At 50.7% G+C, this 19,318-nt stretch overlaps 1 protein-coding gene across 1 annotated transcript in view; it reads right to left on the minus strand.

The window, feature by feature from the left end:
• The window catches only part of ATP13A2 (ATPase cation transporting 13A2), a 70,752-nt gene that overhangs the window by 24,911 nt on the left and 26,523 nt on the right, over nucleotides 1-19,318 (minus strand). Inside the window, exons 5-16 of the mRNA XM_073316703.2 lie at nucleotides 18,770-18,881; nucleotides 18,588-18,667; nucleotides 11,999-12,076; nucleotides 10,273-10,342; nucleotides 8,919-9,053; nucleotides 7,741-7,807; nucleotides 4,770-4,901; nucleotides 3,527-3,694; nucleotides 2,134-2,244; nucleotides 1,984-2,030; nucleotides 776-964; nucleotides 476-682 (exon numbers count right to left, since the gene is read on the minus strand). Of these exons, the coding sequence (XP_073172804.1) occupies nucleotides 476-682; nucleotides 776-964; nucleotides 1,984-2,030; nucleotides 2,134-2,244; nucleotides 3,527-3,694; nucleotides 4,770-4,901; nucleotides 7,741-7,807; nucleotides 8,919-9,053; nucleotides 10,273-10,342; nucleotides 11,999-12,076; nucleotides 18,588-18,667; nucleotides 18,770-18,881 (1,396 nt within the window). The remainder of the gene's footprint in view (nucleotides 1-475; nucleotides 683-775; nucleotides 965-1,983; nucleotides 2,031-2,133; nucleotides 2,245-3,526; nucleotides 3,695-4,769; nucleotides 4,902-7,740; nucleotides 7,808-8,918; nucleotides 9,054-10,272; nucleotides 10,343-11,998; nucleotides 12,077-18,587; nucleotides 18,668-18,769; nucleotides 18,882-19,318) is intronic.

Consider the following 19,318-nt stretch of genomic DNA (forward strand, 5'->3'; position numbering starts at 1 on the left):
TGTGTAAGCTGAACTGACCACACTGTGAGAATTCTCTTTCTTTCCTGTACCACATTGCTTTGTCTTTAGACAATAGATCTGGCTGAGCTTGGTTATTTGGTCTCTTGAACATTCCCCAGTAGAGTCAACTAGTGGCTATCTCTTTCAGTCAATACCTCAACAGCAGCCTCTCTGCAGCAGAAATGGGCTTCCCAAGGTGTGTCTTCTGGTCTCTCTTGGCTAGAGGGATGAAGGCTGCGATGCAGAGCCTGTGAAGTTGGGTGAGGTGGAAAGAGGAAGCAAATTGGGGGAGGAGGGGGGGAGGGCCCTAAGGCTCGGCGGGATACAGAAGGCCAGCCGCTATCTCACCACTTCTGCAAACCACCCAAAGACGCAAGCCAATACACACTCCCCTGAAAGCTTCCAAACTTCCCCCTGCACTCCCAAAATCAGTCCAAAGCCTTTTGGCTCACACCCTGATTCCTCTCCCTCTTACCCAGCCGGTGGATTCCACCATCTTGAGGTCCATGGGGTCTCCTATGAGCTGCTCCATCAGCAGAGACACACCGTGGCAGGTGGCCAGCGAGTACAGCAAGGGGCCATCGGCCAAGCAGCGGGGCTCGTGGGTGATGGGCAGGAAGCAGTTATTCTCCACGGGAACGACGCCCCAGACATCCAGGCCTTCCTCTGTGAGGGTCCCTGTCTGCAGCAAGGGGGAGAAGACAATTTGATCAGCCCACAAGCTGGCAGGCTGTCAAGCCAGCTGCAGCCCCGGTGCACGAGCCCAGGGACTCACCTTATCAAAGCAGAGCAGGCGGATTTTCCCGCAGAGGTTGATCCGGGGAGGGCTGATGCAGAAGATGCCATGTTTCTTCAGCCTGTTCTGGGCGTAGATTGTGCCCACGGTCATCGCAGCAGGGAGAGCCGGGGGCACGATGACTGTGATGAGATCCAGCGCACGGATAATTATTTGCCGGAGAGGAACCTGTCCAGGAGCGACAGCCAGGAACGGGGGGTGGGAGAGGAGAGAGAACACGAGAGCTCAGCTTAAATTGGGTGTAGGATCTTCGGGAGTGGGGGTTCTGCAGGACACACTAGCCCACAGTGCAGCACCCAGATCCGTGGGTCACCTGAGCAGCATCGGGAGCAGATGCACCATGGAGCACAAATGCCCACAATACCCTGCACGGGTGTATTTAATAAAGCTAAACCAGCTTTTCACCAGCAGCCTTCACCTGGGTTTGAGAGCTCCTGGGATTTCCCAGATCTTTCCTTATCAGAGACACACACAAGCTTGCCATGCCCCTGACAACTCCAGACAGAGCAGAAAGGAAAAACAACTTAGAATGTGATCCAGGTTTTCAGACGCCACAGCTCCCTTTTTGGAGAGCATGATTTGCCCCAGCACTTTCGCAAGCATATGGATTGAGATCATAGAATGCAATGAGATCATAGAATAATCAGGGTTGGAAGGGATCTCAGGAGGTCATCTAGTCCAACCCCCTGCTCAAAGCAGGACCAACACCAGCTAAAACATTCCAGCCAGGGCTTTGTCAAGCCCCCTAATGATGATCAAATACCTGATGATTTGCACCTAGGCATTTCTGCAGGTCCCCCACCTGCAGTCTGTAAATTTAACATCTTGCCTCTGCTTCCTTCCTCAACAAAGACAAGCTGTGTCTGCCATTAGCCCTGCAGGGCCCAGGAAAGTTGAACTGGGGGGTTTATTCTGTGTCAGCCAACTCATCTGCAGGCTGTTTGTTACTAGGAAGGATGAGAGAGCCAGAAGGAACCCAGAGCAGATCCCGGGTGGAGTCTGCAGTGCTGGCTGTTAGAGAAAACTGGAGGTAGAGCAATGCCTAGGGTTTCTCCCATGCCAGCATCTGTAACAGAGCCAAACTTGTCTGGACCATTCCTGATCTAAGCCCTGGATCCAAATCAAAGGAGGGGCACAAAAGGGAGAGGGCTGGGAGGAGAGAAATTTCCCCATCACTGGCAACTTACCTGGTTTTTAATCAAAATCACAGTGCTGTATGTGGTGCCGATAAGAGCTGCAAGAGAGAGAAGGGACGGCTGTAAAGTGGATTCATCAGTTAATAAGACACTCAGCACCAGACGACTGCTGCTTGCAAGGCCGCCTGCTTTCAGACGTACCCAGAACTGCAAGGAAGAGGACAAACTTCACCGCATCCCTGTAGAACCTGAAGCTCACAGGCTTGGGGTAGAGGATAGAGCTGATCAGGTCCCCTTTGGCTGTACAGAACCCTGCGGGAGAGAGGAGGCAAGGAAAAGAGATGCTTATGGGACTTGGAAACTCACATTGTGAATTGTGGCCATTAAAAGCCATAGATCTTTGGGAGAACTGAAGAAGCCGCCCTGTGATTCCCTTTGACATAACAGCTCATCTCAGAGCAGAGAGGCTCTTCCAACACAGCTGAAACACTGAATTCAAAAGCAGGGTTTCTGTCCACACCCAACACGATCAGCTCAGAGCTCCTGACTGTGGGGATGTAGCATCTCTCAACCCTTGCTCACGAGCCTGGCTGCAACAACACTGACAGGCCGTAACCACGATTCTTCTGCTGTGCGAAGGGGATCCCCTAAGCGCCTGTGCGCATGGGGTGCATGCATGCCCGCCCGTCTGTCCAGGTTAGTTGGTTTTTCACTTGCCCTGAAAGAAAGGAGAGAAGACTTTCCTTCCCCTTTCTGCAGAGCTCAGTGTTCTCCAGCTGTACTCGCCCTGGGGGCAGGGAATCCCCAAAAGCACAGGTGGGAATCCGAGTCTCCAAGGCTGTAGGCGCGGGCCAGTGAAACATGTTGTGAAAATGCTGCCCGGTTGGTGCTCTGAGTCACGAGAGAGCAGGGTCAGTGTCCACGTTACACTCCACATGCTCTCCCTGCAGAGCGGGAGGGTCCCAAGGAGGGCACGGCAGAGAACGCTAGGGGGTAACAGGCTAACTACAGAGAACGAGAAGTAGCCAGCAGCCTAGGAATGTTACAGGTTTCAGCAGGAGAACGGCTCTGCCATGGTGCCAGGCTAGCCAAGGAGACAATACACTTTAATTTGGCTTCTAAGAACATTCTGTTCAATGGACCAGAGCTAAACCAACAGCGAAGTCGCTAGTACAAGTGTATCTGGACAGAAGGAGAATTGTTATCTGGCCAGAATAAAACAGAACCAGCCCCATGTGTCAAATCCAGGGAGCAATGATACTTGAACATAAGAACGGTCAAATTGGGTTAGACCAATGGTCCATCTACCCCTATACCCTGTCTTCCAACAGTGGCCAGTGCCAGGTGCCCCAGAGGGAATGAACAGAACAGAGAATCATCAAGGGATCCATCCCCCGTCATCCACTCCTAACTTCTGGCAAACAGAGGCTAGAGACACCATCCCTGCCCATCTTGGCTAATTGCCATTAATGGACCTAACCTCCAAGAACTTATCTAGTTCTTTTTTGAACCCTGTTGTAGTCTTGGCCTTGGGCACGGTACAGATGGGAACTAAGGACCGGGGGGATCTGGGTTTGCTCCCCAATGCAGCTACCTGTGCGTGTCACCACAGCCAGGACCTCCTTGCCCACATAGGATTTGGCTTGGAGAACCTGAGTCCCGCAGAATAGCGTGTGCCGTTTGTGCTCCTCGGGAGAATAGATCATGTTGGCAGCTTGGGGTCCGCTGGGTAAAGGTGTCTTCATCACTGGGACACTCTCCCCTACAGGAGAAAATCAGCTGGAGAGTGAGGTTATGGATAGACAGATTCGTACAAACATGCCTTCATATTCAGCCAGTGTTTGAGTTCTCGCTGCGCAGGAGTGGGGCTGGGGGAGAACAAGGGCAGGTTGGGAATCCTTCAGGATCCACCATCCATGCTCTTAGTTTCCCCAACACACTCTTCAAAAGCCCCCTTGCTGGACAGATCCACCCTTCAGCCACAGAGGGCTGCGTGTTCTGATCTGGGCTCCATTCCTGTAATATCTGAGCAGCTCACAATCTTTTACAAGTAGATTTATCCTCCCAGTGCCCCTGTGCGGCAGGGCAGGGCTGTCATCCTCATTGCACAGACCAGGAACTGAGACACTGATTTTTAGGTGCCGAAAGATGCCGACAGGTGCATAGTGGGATCTTCAAGAACACCTGGGTGTCAAACGCCCATTGAAATCAAGCACTGAAATCAATGGGAGCTGGGCACAAATGAGGCGCCTATCTGCATCTTTGTGTGCCTAAATACCTGTAAAATTCTGGCCTTAAGTGACTTGCTCAAGGTCATGCAGGAAGTCAGTAGCACAGCAAGGAATTGACCACAGATCTCCCCAGTCCCAGACTATTGCCCTAACCCCGGGACCAAGTCGCCTTGTGTTCCAATGGATGGCCAGAAGGGGTCACTGAAGAGCTTCCCCCTCTCATTCCAAAAGAGGCTTAGGGTACGTCTACACGGCACTCAGAGGTGTGAGCGTAGCCCGTGTAGACTTGCCTGAACTAGCTTTGCTCTAGCTGGCTCCAATAAGAATAGCAGCGAAGCCATGGCAGCATGGGCTGGACAAACCTGCCCAGGCCCCGGGTATACACTCGAGTCACTAGCCTGCCCTTCTGCTGCTTCACTGCTATTAGTTGAGTGGTGACGCTCACAGCCCATCCTGCTGGCGTCAGGGAACACAGGCTCGGGCAGACAGCTGAGCTCCGATTCCTTGTGTGCACTGCTAATGGCAGGAGGGGGACAGTCAGGTCTGGGTAAGCAGAGATCTCTGCATCCCACAACATACCTCTCTCGCGCTCCCGCCCCTGCTCACCTGTCAGCATGCTCTCGTTGACCATGCACTCGCCGGTTAGCAGCGCAGCGTCGCAAGGGATGACGAACCCGTCGGAGGGGAGACTGATGCAGTCGCCTGGCACCAGGTCCAGAGAGCTCACCACCGCCTCTTCTGCAAAGGCAGGCAAGCCACAGCGCACTCAGACTCCTCCCACTGTAACAAGCAGGCACGTGGTGCTTGGTACCGGCAGATCTCGCAGCGGCTTCCAAAAGGTGTTAAATAGCACTGCCCCCGGTTTACAGAGCGGGGACCCAGAAGCCCAGGGAAGGGGCTCCCCCAAGATCACGCAGCAGGTCAGCAGCAGAGCAGGGAACAGAACCCAGGGCCTTAGACTGGGACCAAGGAAACGCAACACAGGCCACGTATCATGAGCAAATATCGCCGCAGCAACAGTACACTTTGGGTGTATGTGGGTGGGTGTGTCTTGTACCTTCCTCCTCTGCTCATTGCGGGACAGCCTGGCAATACCACTCCCGGCACACACCACGGGGATAAGCCCTCCTAGATTCGGTCCTCCAACTCTTCCCTGCGGTGCTTTAAAGCAGTGACTCTCAACCTTTCCAGCGTACTGTACCCCTTGCAGGAGGCTGATTTGTCTTGCGTACCCCCAAGTTTCACCTCACTTAAAAAGAACTTGCTGACAAAATCAGACCTAATACTGAACAATTGCGGACTCTCTCATTTTTACCATATAATTATAAATTAAATCAGCTGGAATATAAATACTGTATACATACAGCAGTATAAACAAGTCACTGTCTGTAGGAAATTTTAGTCTATACTGACTTTGCTAATGCTTTTCATGCAGCCTATTGTAAAACTAGGCAAATATCTAGATGAGTTCACGTACCCCTGGAATACCTCTGCGTACCCCCAGGTTGAAAGCCACTGCCTTAAAGCAATGGATCAGCCTCCATTTAATCATTAAGGCATTAAAGTCCATATCCCCACTAAAGAACTTATGCAAATCGCTCTGCCTCGGATCAAGGCTGAAATTGGAGCTAACTGGTTCATAATCACCACTTTAAAGGCTTAAAAGGATGTGCCGTGGTGCATTTAATATCTGTGCTCTGAGTGGCTGCTCAATTATTTTATATCATGGTAGCCTTGCACTGATAGGCACACACAGCAGGAGATGCCATCCCGCGGTGGGTAGATAGCGAAACTAAATCCCCGCCAGCCACCGTAAGAGAGAGAACCTTCCAAAGATTAGATACAAAAAGACAAGTCAGCAGGGGCTGGCGGGAATCAGTTCTTTAAGTCTCATGTAATTTTTAACCTTTTAACTTTAATCTTGTGATCACAGGGCGCGAGACCCCAGGCAAACAGCTGCTTAGCAAAAGTTAAAAAAAGAAGCCAGCCTTTTATCTGCCGAGAAAATTTAATTTGAACTAATAAGGCGGCTTACTGGAGTTCAGTGGAGAGGCAGTTGTAAGAAATTCTGCCTAATGGAGCATGATTAAGCTGCTCAGCTGGGCTGGTTTACAAGAAAACTCATACGCAACATTTCTTAAACAGCAGGTACGTTTTTCATGTTAGAAAGGGACAGAGCAACGACCTGCCTAGGTTCCAAGTTTAGATGTTGTGTTAGAGGTTTTACAAAGCCGAGTGCAGCCTGCCTTAGTGGCTAGAGCACTGTACTGGGACTCAGGGGACCTGGCTTCCATTCCTGGCTTTGTCTCTAGCTTGCTGGGTGACCTTGGGCAACTCACTGCACTGCCCCATCCTCAGTTTCCCCATCTGTAAAACAGGAATCATGATCCTGGCCTCCTTTGTAGAGCATTTGAGATCTACTGATGGAAAAGCACTCGATACTACATAATAATAACCATCCCGAGTGCCTCACAACAGCACCTAGCTTGCTAGAATGAAAAGCATTTCAAAAGCTGGATTTTCCTTTCACTCGTTATATGGTGTTACTTTCTGCCATTCGCTTCCTTTTGGACAATGAAGATAAACGCGTATGTTCCCCTTCTCCTTGCCAAGGGCGTTTCCATGCGCACTACAGACATACAAGCCCTTATCTTGCAGACCTGTGCATGGCTTTCCTCACATGAATGGAGCTGCTCGGGTGGGTGGAGCCTCCTTACACGTTCACAATCTTGGGGCCATTGGAAGGAAAAGTTAAAATCCCAAATGCTGTTTTCATTGGAATGCTGAAGCTCTCTAATCAAAGTGCTTTACAAAATACCACCATCCCCATTTTACACATGGGGAAACTGAGGCACAAAACCAGCAGGTGAGTGGCAGAGCAGGGAATAGAGCCCAGGTCTCCTGAGTCCCAGTCCTGTACTCTAGCCACCAGACCACACTGCCTTCATAATCACAGGGGAGCAAATTGTGTGTTCTATCTGATTTAAATCTAACAGCGTCCTTACACACGGCACTCTTTCACAATGCCTTAACCCTCACCAAGCCTGGCAGTTTACACGCGAGATTTCATTACGTCAGCAGCTCAGGGGGAGTGCAAGGCCTGACGGGGGGGAGGGGGAGAGAGTTCACAGCCATGCAGCCAGCACAAGGCTGGTGCACCACTTGAATCCTATTTCAAAGGCTTCAGTGAGACTGGAGTGGCACATGGACCTTGTGCATGGGTGAATTTCATCTTATGAGCAAGGATCTTAATACTTCAACCATCCCCACTGAAGTTACTGGAAGTGCTCATAGGAGCAAGCATACATGCCCGATAGCATTTGCAGGATCAGGGCCTAAGAGCGTAGCCTTTTCGTTTTGCAACAAGCGAAGCATCCAGTCCAGGCTACCCTCACCATCTCAACCGACCCAGCTGCTCAGAGCGAGGAGGATGGCACCACAGACACGGTGTGATCTTCCCCCTTGTAGCTCTGCCAACAAAGGCCCATTTACCTCAGCGCTGATGGTGCAGAAGCTCATGGCATCTGCCTGCCTTTCATGCGGCAGTGGAGAATTACAACCTACTGCTGCTGCTCACCTCCAGCGGCTCGGTGGACTCTCACGCTGATGGCCATCTTCACCATGTTCCGCAGCGTTATGCTTTGCTGCAAGAAATCAAAGAGAACTATCCGCTAGCAGGGCAGGGAGGGCTTTACACCCGCACTTCGCAGGGGCTAGTCCAGAACGGAAATGGCACCACGTGACGGCGGCAGGAAACCCTCCCCCCCGGATTCATAGACGTTAAGGCCAGGAGGGACAATCTAGTCCTCCACCGGCCCCGTGATGCCTGCACCAAGCCCATAACTTCTGGTTGTACTAGAGCGAATCTTTCAGTGCTGATTTCCAGACTTCACTGCTGGAGAATCCACCAGATCTGGCTCTGTCCTGTACCATCTTCGTCTCGTTCCTTCATCTCTCCTCTTCCTTCTTCATCCCCCTGCCCCATCCCCTTTCCCTTTTATGCAATAAAGGCATCTCCAGTATAGAGCAGCGATGCACTGCGCCCAGGAGGATACAAACCCCAGAAGCGCCCTTGGGTTGCTAGGGCTGGTTGTTTCCAGGCAGTGCCGCAGGGACAAGAGCCAGGGGATGCAATAGGCCGTCACACGCTTTAAATGCACTTGTGTTATGACTGAAAAAGTGAGAGCTTGATTTGGCTGTGTGCTGATAATTGCTGCTCCATCCCACCCTTCGCCAGTCTTCCTGGCTAGGAAAAGACTATTGGAAAAAGGCTTGCAACTGTACAAGGAATGCAAACAAACCACCCCCTTGCAAGCAGCGCACATGCGGCAGAATGCCGGCCTGCAGGAAGAATGGGGACAAAATGGAAGGAATACTTCTCAAGAGCTCTTAGCCCCACATAAAATAAAATTGGCCCCAAGCCAGTAATTTTTGTAGCCACGGTGGTCAGGGATACAACCCTATGCTCTGGGTGTCCCTGGCCTCTAATTGCCAGAAGCTGGGAGTGGATGACATGGGATGGATCACTCGATTGTCTGTCCTGTTCATTCCCTCTGAAGCACCTGGCATTGTTTCACGGTTAGAAGACAGGATACTGGGCTAGATGGACCACTGGTCTGACCCAGTCTGGCTGCTCTTCTGTTCCATGGGTGCAGAGCGGGAGTTGCTCAGCATCCCCGGAGTAACCCTGCAATGCGAAGGGGACAGGAGAACGCAGCCATTTGTCCCTCCCCTCCCAAGAGGCCGGACACCCACCTTTCTAGTCTCGTAGAGAGACAGCCCTATGGATACTGCAGAGATGATGAATATGCAGGCAGCGTAGTAGTAGTAATTGTCACAGAGCCACAAAATGATGCTGAAAACCTGGAAGACGTAGAAGGGATTCAACACCTGGAAAAAGAGAAAAAGCAGGGGGCCTTTAGGGCAATCAGCATACAAAGAAACTCTCAGACTCAGTACGTGGCAGCTGGTTGAAAGACAGGGAGATTAGGGTGCTATTGGCCGTGCTGGGAAAGCTGGTGGACAGAGCACATCACGGCCCTGGGTTCTTCACCCGCTGGTGCAGAGCACAGGGCTCCACATCCTGAGGAGCGCAAGCAAACTCCCGCAAGCTACTGATGGGCGTGCCCCGTCTGAGCTAGGAGATGCTACAGCGCTTGTCCGCGGCAGGTACCGCAGCCTGCCCGCCATTAACCGTAACCTGCTGTGGCCTGGCTGCCCCGCCTCTCACGTCTCACCCACACCCATCAAGTCTGGCTGACTGGCATCTGCTAAAACGGTTGTCATCCTGCTGGTGGTGAGTCAATATCCCCACCCCTTCAGAGTTAGGAAAGGGACTTCCCCAGGCCTCCAAGAAAAACAGCAAAGACCTGACCTGGCAATGCATTACAAACCAAGAGGGGGATGCGAGGAGAGAGAAACCACCACGCAGTTCACCCCATCCACACCAGCCCAGCCACTGAGTGGAGATATGGGAAGAGCAGTGGGTGTTTTTCAAAGGTCTCTTCTGAAAATCCACATTATGGGTCACTGTATTAGAGATGGGGCAGGTGCTGAGCTGGGTTCGCAGACAGTGAAACGCAAACCACAGAACATCTGTTAGTCGGCCTGCTCCTGGAGGAACCATGGACCAAGGGAGATCTTGCCAGGGCTCCCGACTGGGTCATGTCCATGTGCCCAACACGGAAGGACATAGGAAGAAGAATGCATTACAGTAGCACCTAGAGGCCCCAACTGAGATCAGGACTCCATCGTGTAGGTGCTGGACAAACGCACAGCAAGGAAGTTTGTAAGCGCTTTGGGGCAGGGACTAACTAGACAAGACAGACACAGGAAGCAACTAGCCCAACGTCAACCCATAGATCAGTGGCACAGCTGGGAATAGAACCCAGGACTTGCAACCTCTGGTCCAGAGCCCTAGCCACTAGGCCCCTGCACTAGTACCTATTTAGCAGGGTTTTTCCCTAACAAGGGGCTTCACAGAGGGCCCCATCTTGTCCCGCCAGGCCTGGCTAACAAGGAGTCTATTTCTGCCAGGTCTGAGGAGGGGAAAGCTGCTCTTTCCCTTCTGCGAAAGGCAACCGCCACATTACACGTTGTAGCTTTGTACCTCATGCACCAGCAGCTGGAGGTAGGATTTGACCGGCACATCAATCAGGTTTGGCCCATAGACCTTTCTCCTGTGCAGAACAGAACAGAAGCCAGAGGTTTTAGGTGAAGACTCGGAATTTCAAACTTTCCTGTTAAGCGAGCTACACATTGCCCAGATCTCACCCCCGGCTCGCAGTGCCAATTTAAAGTGGAGCACAGGGTAGCCAGCCTACCGCCGTTAGGGAAGTCTCTACGCCAGCTAGCAGTGCACACAGATCCCGCCTGAGGTTTACTATAACCCCGGCCCCCCACCCCTTCCTACTGTTGTTAAACGCATGAGCGCATCTAGTTGGTTAAGTAGTCATAAGTTCTTTGGGCATGAGAAGAGAATCTGACCTCTCTGGGGAGCACCCAGCACAATGGGGCCCTGAACCATCATAATACATAGCGCCAGGAAATAAGTCAGGCAGCTGTAAAGATGGATGCCAAGTGGTGGCTGGGCAAAGGGGCACTCAGAGTGGTCATTAGCCCTTTGACCTCTAGGGGGAGGGCGCCACTCTCAAGGTAGGTTAGGATACAAATGAAATTAACACTGTGATCTCCACATAATAGCTAGGGAATCCTTATTTACATCACCCAAGTTATTGCATAATTTAAAAAAAACCCAACCCTGATGTTAAAGCTGACTGAACATTTTAGACGTCTACCCGCCCTGCTCCGGACACACGTCTGTATCTACAGTCGGTCATCAGGGCCTGTACTCTGCAGTCAAACAGCCACATCCCCTAATTCGTTATAACCGCCATGCTCCCCACCCAAGCTTTGTTGCTGCTCGTTAACAACAGGTACCGAGGTGGCAGGTAGCGAGCTCTTTGGGGCAAGAAGCGAGACTTTTCTATTGACAGCGGAAGTGCCTGGGCACATTCTGGGGGGGCCGTACAGGGAACAATAAAGCTGCTAATCAGAGCTGGATCCTGCGCTCATTTAAGTCAACGAGAAAGCCCCCGTTACCGTTAACGGTGCAGGATCAGGGTCTACCTGGGACCGTGTCCACAAAGCTGGGATAGCAGGAGCCGCAGCTCAGAACGGCGCCGCCTCGCCAGAAAACCACTGCCCAGAGCCCACCTGCTAGTTCTCGCAGGTGCCATCAGTCACCCGAAAGCCGATCTGCGGGGCAAGTAGCTGCGCCAGGCAGTGATCTCTTCAGTCACACAAGCTCATGGGGTCGTGCCTGGTTTGCTACTGGAGGGGAAGCCTCTGAAGCTAGCGCTGGTGATTCAGAAGGTGGTGGACAGAGGATAGAGTCAGGCCCCAGCAGGGCATTTGGGGACATTGTCCTGCTGGAGGTGAAATCTTTCGGAGAAGACCTGAGAGGGGCCGTGAACACTTGTCCACGGGACTTTGCATAAACCTGGGCCCTTGTGTGATCATATTCCGATTTCCCTTGCACTACACTGACACCTGAGTGGGCTTTCTGAGCTGATCAGCCAGGTTCCAAATTCACGTGCTTTGCATTTGACTATAGGAAGGCCAAAGCAAGCCAGAACGCACAAGGCACAGACTGTTGGCATGGAGGGATTAAAATCCTGCACTGATCTGAGACAGCTCTGCTCCCCCTCCCATAGGTTAACTACACACCAAGCTTTTTACGCTTCCATGCCCAAACCAGCTTTGCCACTCCCTGAAACAGCCCGATCTGCAGCCAGACCCATCCCCAATCATTAACAAAGCCACAGTCTACTTACCTGGTGCTGTGGTCTTGATGGTTGAGGCCTGACCGGGAGAGATGGATGTCTGCACAGGTCCAGCCGTCATCTAAGACGCTGAAAAATACATGCACCAAAAAGAAGAAACCTGGATTTACACACGTCCAATAATAGCCAAATCCAGGTGAGGGTACGTGGATAGAAGTGAAGGCGACCAGAACTCAGGGACACATGGATATTATCTCAAATATCCTGCATTATGAGGGGAAGTAAACCACGTAAACCTGACTCTTAGTTTTATTAACCATTCAAACAATACTATGCTGATGCCATCACATACCAATCAGTTATGCAGAGATGGCTGTCACGGTTAGCCTCCTACAATGAAATCTACAGTATTACACAAACTGGGGAGAGTCCAGAGGAGAGCAACAAAACTGATTGGAAGGTTCAGAAAACCCATCCTCTGAGAGAAGTCTAAAAACCTGGGCAGGTTTAGCTTTGGGAAAAGTTGACTGAGGGGGGACCTGAGAACAGTCTTCAAATACGTCCAGGGCTGTTACAAAGAAGATGGCGACCAATTGTTCTCCGTGTCCACTGAAGGTAGGACAAGAAGCAAAGGGCTTCATCGGCAGCCAAAGAGACTTAGGTTAGAAAGTGGGGAAAACTTGTCAACTCTAAGGGTAGTTAAGCTCTTGAAGAGGCTTTCAAGGGAGGCTGCAGAATCCCCATCAAGGGAGGTTTCCCATCAAGGGAGGTTTTAAAGAACAGGTTAGACAAACACTTGTCAGGGATGGTCTAAATATACTTGGTCCTGGCTTGGGGGGTGGGGCAGGACTAGACAGCCGCTCGGGGTCCCTTTCAACCCTACATTTCTACGTTATAGACCTATGCAGCACACGCACGTGCCAGGATTCCGACTGAGTTTCAACATTCGTCAGTACCTGCAGATCTCAACAGTACAATAACTGAAATAAAACATTTTCAGATCAATTGGTCTGACAGAGCAGACGGACAGGTAAATAAAGCTGAATTAAAGCTATAAATGCTAAACGCTAACACAAGTGCATCAGGGGCTTGGTCCTGCTTTGAGCAGGGGGTGGGACTAGATGACCTCCTGAGGTCCCTTCCAACCCTGAGATTCTATGATTAAGGTTACAAGGTCAAGCCATAGGAAACCAGGACATTGTTCACCGGTGGGAGTAGACAGCTCACACTCTGGCCTAAGGCAGCTCTGGCAACATTAATGCTGGCACTGGGCACTTGCTGCATATTTTATTGTACATATTTGCAGAGCGGAAAACATTCATTCAACACAGGAAAAAGGAGTTTTAAAAGAGGCCACCCAAACCAACACTACAGATGTGCCGTGTAACCAGATGAAAAGCTCTTCTGAAGAATCATTACCCTGAAGAAGTTGTGAACCCCCAACTCAATCTTTGTGTTGCATTAACGGAAGCTTTATGCATTTAATCTGCAAAGTGGTGGGTGTGTGGCTTTTTGTTTTTTAAACAGATATCGGAGGACTGCTACCAGAATTTCCAAGCTGTTGAATCAAGAGGCATATGCTCAGCTAGATGCACAAGAATGCATCTTTCTTAGTGCGCACCTACTAATTAAAAGGACTGGTCTACCTTGCATGCTCCACGGACATTTTCAAATGGCTGCAACTGTGCTAAATTGCAGACAGTCCGCTGTCCCTGCCCCCAAACCAAGCAAGGACACTAACCCAAAAAGAACTATGGCTATGCGATGTTCCAAATATTTTTGAAGTTCTGATCACTAAAGTTTGACTTTTGATCAAATTTAAGAATTTTTTTCTGAAACATTCACCTTTGGGGCTGATACTTTTCATGCTCAGATTCTGCTTGAAGATATTTATATGCTTTGCACAAAGGAGGTCAGAATCACTACCCCATTTTACATATGGGGCAACTGAGGCACAAATAAGTGATTTGCCCAAGGTTGCCCAGCAGGCCAGTGGCAGAGGAAGGAATAGAATCCAGGACTCCTTGGTCTCAGTCTAGTGATCTCTTTGCTGGGCTACGCTACCTTTCTCTGGACTATTTTCCATTCTTAACTACAGAAGGTGCAATCAAGAACCTATAACAATAAAACCTAAGTACAATCACAATCAATGACACCGAGATTCTATTATGGTAAGAAAATAAACCAGAACCCAGCATTCACACAGAAACACTGCTAACAGACCTGCTTGGCTGTTCACAAAAATCTGTCTAGCAAAACTAAATGGTTTAATTTTTCTCTGATCATTTTAGCCAGATTAAGAAATTTATTTTTTTAAAAACACCCCTTGGCTCCGGATTTTCATCTCATCGTCAGGAGGTATCACGAGAAACCTCAAATCACAAGGCCGAAGGGGTGATCGGTGTGTCGTCACAACCGATTTGTGGGCACAACAGCCTCTATAGAAGCCCTACCTATGTGAGCTTGGGAAAAATGTATTCTGAAAGTTCACACCATGAAAAGTTCCGATAGGGGATCAGTCAGAAAGCCTCCCAGGAGAGGTGGAGCAATGTGCTTTTCTGTGCCCAGATCCAGAGCTCTCACCCCCTGGCCTCAGGAGTAACACCAGAGACTTATTTCACAGTCCGATGGCTTCAAACTGTCATGGTTTGGACTTCAAACAAACCAAAGTACAGCTTAAAGATTTTTAAGGCCATAAGGAACTATTCGATCAGCTAGTCTGACCTCCTGCACAGCACAGGCCCGCCGAGTTTTTGGTGTCACTGTCCGGATCAGAACTCCACTTTGAGTTCAATATACATGACACAAAGGGGGAAAAAAAAGCTTTGAGTCAACAAGAATTATCCTTTCACGTGTATTTCCTCTCCACACTCCAGCTCGGAGCCTCAACATTTCAGATGGCAGCCTGAACGCTCTACAGATTTGCAGGCTAGTTCTGGGGGCTGGCCCAGGATGAATCCCCATCCTCCAGATCAGGGTTTCCTGTTTCATAAGCACACAGCATTGCAGAGCTGCATGCAAGAAGCCACTTCATTGTGCTGGCCTATTAAATCACTTTCTTTCTGCCTAGGCGTGGTTCTGGTAGGGTTGGCTTCTTCTTAGGCTTGGCTTCACCTATGCAGTAGCATAACCACTTTAGACCTCAATCCAGGATCAGGACCCCATGGAAACAGATAGGAGGGAAAATACCATCCTTTCTTCTCCAGGGAGATTACAATCTAGAGTCAAGGTGATTTCATGCAATCACCATTAGACAAAACCAAATCATCCCTCTCCTCTGAACCCTCTGCCACTAAACAGATGGACCTAGGTAAGGGCAGCGGCACCCACAAGCCATTTGCTAAGGGGGAATCTACACTAGGAAAAGTGTCTTCTGTTATTAAGAGTCACCAGCCTCCGTCGTCTTACAACTGGACTTGGTACCATCTGGCTGCCAGGGCAGACACGCGGGGTGGGGTGCACTAGCCATTTCTAGGTCTCTGGGACACTTTCTGCAATGGACAGTGAAGAAAACTTGATCCTAATGGTACTTGCTGCTAAACCATTTTCCACCTTGGTCCATGAGACCTGCTCTTAACGCCCACTGTCAACACCAGGTTATTTGCCCAGTGCAGGCCACACTTAAGGCATCACCAAACCAGGTGAGGAGATGGAGCAGATGCTCAATATGGGGATATGAACACAAGTTATTTTAGCCCCATCCAAAAGCACACAAACTGATGTGATCTCACCTCACACATGGCACTGAATCTGCTCCCATTAGCTGGCTTAGCCGGATGGAGACACAACAACATCTGAACCAGGTTTCCTCAAGCTGGGTCAAAACAGAGTTTGAATCCAGTCTGGCCAACCGGGTTCTCAGCCCAGGGTAGATGGGGGAAAGAGAGGCACCTCCAACTGGCTCATCTTTGTAAATTGTGAATATGTGGCTGCGACAAGGAGGGTCCAGGCACCCCCAAGAGAGAACAGGAGAACAGGACCCCCCAGCCCCGCCAAATAAGCAATTAAATCAACAGGGTTATTGTACCCTACATATGTGTTGAATAAGAGAACTGTGCTCAGAAACTTCAACTCCATCTCACAGCAGAGGTGAGTGGATCAGACAGCAAGAGGCACCACCCAAGTCAGGTGTTTACATGAAACCAGCTTCAAATAACCATCTGTCGCTCAGCCCAGATAAAGACAACGGTGGACCATTAAAGTTAATGGAAAACCATTGAGACAACAGAGACAAGGTGGGTGGGTTAATACCTTGGTTGGATCAACTTTCGCTGGTAAGAGACACAAGCTTTCCTCTCTTTCACCAACAGAAGCTGGTCCAATCAAAGATATTAACTCACCCACCTTGTCTCTCTAACATCCCGGAACCACAACAACACTGCATACATTGAGACACCTGAGAAATTTCCCCCACAACTGAAAAACCATGAGTCACCATGGGCGGGGGGAGGAAGGGGGGGAGAAGAACCCTTTTAAAGCAGGTTTGTGTCTGAGCTTTGGTATCCTGAAGCTGTCTATGAAACACTGGAAACCCCCTAAAGCTAGGGGGTACACTGGGAAACCATTCAAAAGCAACAGGTAACTTGTATTAGGCCTGGTCTACACTAAAATAAGGTCAGTTTAACTACGGCCGTCAGAGGTGTGAAAAATCCACCCCCCGAGCAGTGTTGTTAAACTGACCTAAAGTCGCCGTGTGGACACTACTTGGTCGAAGGAAGAATTCTTCCATTGACCTAGCAACTGCTTCTCAGGGAGGTGGATTAACCACAGCGATGGGATGGATTAGTGTCCACACTGACACACTACAGCAGTGCAGCTGGGCCACTACAGAGTTTTAAGCGTAGACAAGCCCTGAGAAAAGGGATTTTATCTCACGCAAAAGTGTAAAGCCTGAGGGTGTCTCTGTGTTTATTTACTGTGTCACTTGAATGGGTTGGGTCTCTCGCACAATTTCATCTCTGAATCGGTGGCTTTTGTTTATTTTCACCCCACGCAGGTCTCTAGTGGGCAAACCACACGGATGTGGGGCCCAAAGTCAACTGGTGTCTGGGGGCCTGGTTTCACACCTTTGAGGGTGACGCACCGGAGGGGAAAGTCAGCGTCTGTTGGTTAAGACCTCGGGGAGGACAGATTTGGGGAGACTCTGGACGGGAAGGACTGCTGGTGTCACCCTGCAAAGACTGGTGGATGCCAGGGTGAGACCTTGTGCTTATAGGCCAGCTACTGGCATCAGGGCTTTGAACCAAAGTTGCACAGCATAAAAGCCCCTGAAGTTACAGGGCAGGCGGTGACAGAACCCCTGACTGGTCCGGGCGATCACCAAAACGTCACAATGGAGGACAGTTTCTAGAGCAGGCAGCTCTCTGATTCGCCCAGCCAAGAGACAAGGAGGACAGGCTTGTGGTGAAGACATGTGCCTATCAGAAGATCCAGGTTCAGTTCCTGGCTCTGGCCTCAGGCAAGTCACTTAGTCACTGTGCTCAGCTCCCCAGCTCCCGTTTGTGCATCCCACTCTACCCTCCTGTATCTGCCTGTCTATTTGGGCTCCGATTCAGGACAACATTTGAGGCATGTGTTGAACTTTAGGCATGCGCTTAGATCAGTGGAGGGCAACTTGCGGCCCGCATGCGGCCCATCAGGGTAATCTGATTGCGGGCTGCGAGACATTTTGCTGATGTTGACCATCGGAGGCTCAGCCCCTCGCAGCTCCCAGTGGCCGCAGTTCTCTGTTCCTGGCCAATGGAGCTGCGGCCTGTACGTCTCTGCAGCCAGCCGCTTCCTGCAGCTCCCATTAGCTGGGAACGACGAACCGTGGCCAAGCCTCCAATGGTCAACATCAGCAAAATGTCTCGTGGCCTGCAATCAGATTAATCTGATGGGCCGCACGCGGCCCGCAGCTTGCCCACCACTAGCTTAGATGCTGTCCTGACTGGGGATGTTTTCCAGAATCAGGGCTTCAGCCTGTAAGTTCCTTGCGGGTGGGGCAGGTCGGTCTTCACTGCAGAGCTAACTTGGGCTTTTTTCAGTTGTTGCCCCCAACCTCTCTCCCGTGCACACACAAAACCCTCTCACCTGAGTTTGGTGGTGCTTTCATTCCAGGCTAGCTGGCCTGGCTTGGGGTGTAAGTTAGAAATCAAAAGCCATTTCCATGTGGGCAGGTAGCCTGCTCGCTTTGCAGTGACAATGTCGGCTGCATCCCTCGATCGCTGACAGTCCTCCAGTACCTTCCCACCATTCCCTGGGTGCCCACAAGGACAGACAAGTTCTCTCACAATTCATTGGGAAAGGATTGTAGAGAGGCTCAGCTCACTACAGCTAAAAGCACCATGGCCACAATGTGCCCCCAGTAAAACATGCATGAACGTAACACCTGTGAGGACGGGCAGGGCTTTGCCATCTGGCTGCTCACACCCAAGCGAGGCCAACCCGGGGTGCTCACCTGAGTTAACTCCGCAGTGAAGACAGACCTGGGGTGTCTCTACAGCACCAGCACAATGGGCCCCGATCTCTGCTGGGGTCTCTGGATACTACTATTGTGCAAATAAAGTTACTGAGGGTCACAGGCAAGAAGAGTGCAGAAGAACATTCAGTAGAGCACGGAGGGGGAAAGTTCTTCCAGCTGAGAGGATGGCTGCCATACCTGACCTTGCAGTACGCCTGCCGTCTTTCAATCCAGATGTAGCGCGACCCTTCAAAGAGATAGTAGCGCACGACGTTTTTCTAAACACACAGAGAAACACGTGACGGAGAGTCCCCAGCTCCCAGCATGGCTCAGCCCCCTCTAGGACAAGACCCAACAGGAAGCAGAAGGAAGGACGTTACCTCCTCCTTCCTTTGAAGCCGGACGGTGTCTCTGCTGTCGTCTTCGTCCAACACTCCAATGGCAACACTGGTTCTCCCATCGTCTGCTCTGGCCCCAGGATGATGCTCGAGGCTTCTCGGGAAGAAGAGTGCAATGTCAAAAAGCCCTGCTCCTGAATAAAGGCCCCATCTCTAGGTGCTACTCTGAGCACAGAGCTTCAATATGCAAGGGCTTTGGGAACCCTGGGGAACTCCAGGAGCCTGAATTGCAACTACACGCAAGCCCATCTTGCAGAGCCTCTTATACCAGCGATGCATGCAGGCAATCCATGAGATGGGGAGTTAATCTGGTTCTGACTCCACTAAGAAATAAACAGTTGAACAACAGTTGTAATCTAAAATAAAACCAAGGTCTTTTCTGGTTATCCATGATCTGTAGCCAGGGTAGGCAACCTATGGCCCGCGTGCTGAAGGCGGCATGCAAGCTGATTTTCAGTGGCACTCACGCTGCCCGGGTCCCGGTCACCGGTCCGGCAGGCTCTGCATTTTCATCTAATTTTAAATGAAGCT

Source organism: Lepidochelys kempii, chromosome 18 (genome assembly GCF_965140285.1).
Source record: "Lepidochelys kempii isolate rLepKem1 chromosome 18, rLepKem1.hap1, whole genome shotgun sequence".
Lineage (NCBI taxonomy): Eukaryota > Metazoa > Chordata > Testudines > Cheloniidae > Lepidochelys > Lepidochelys kempii.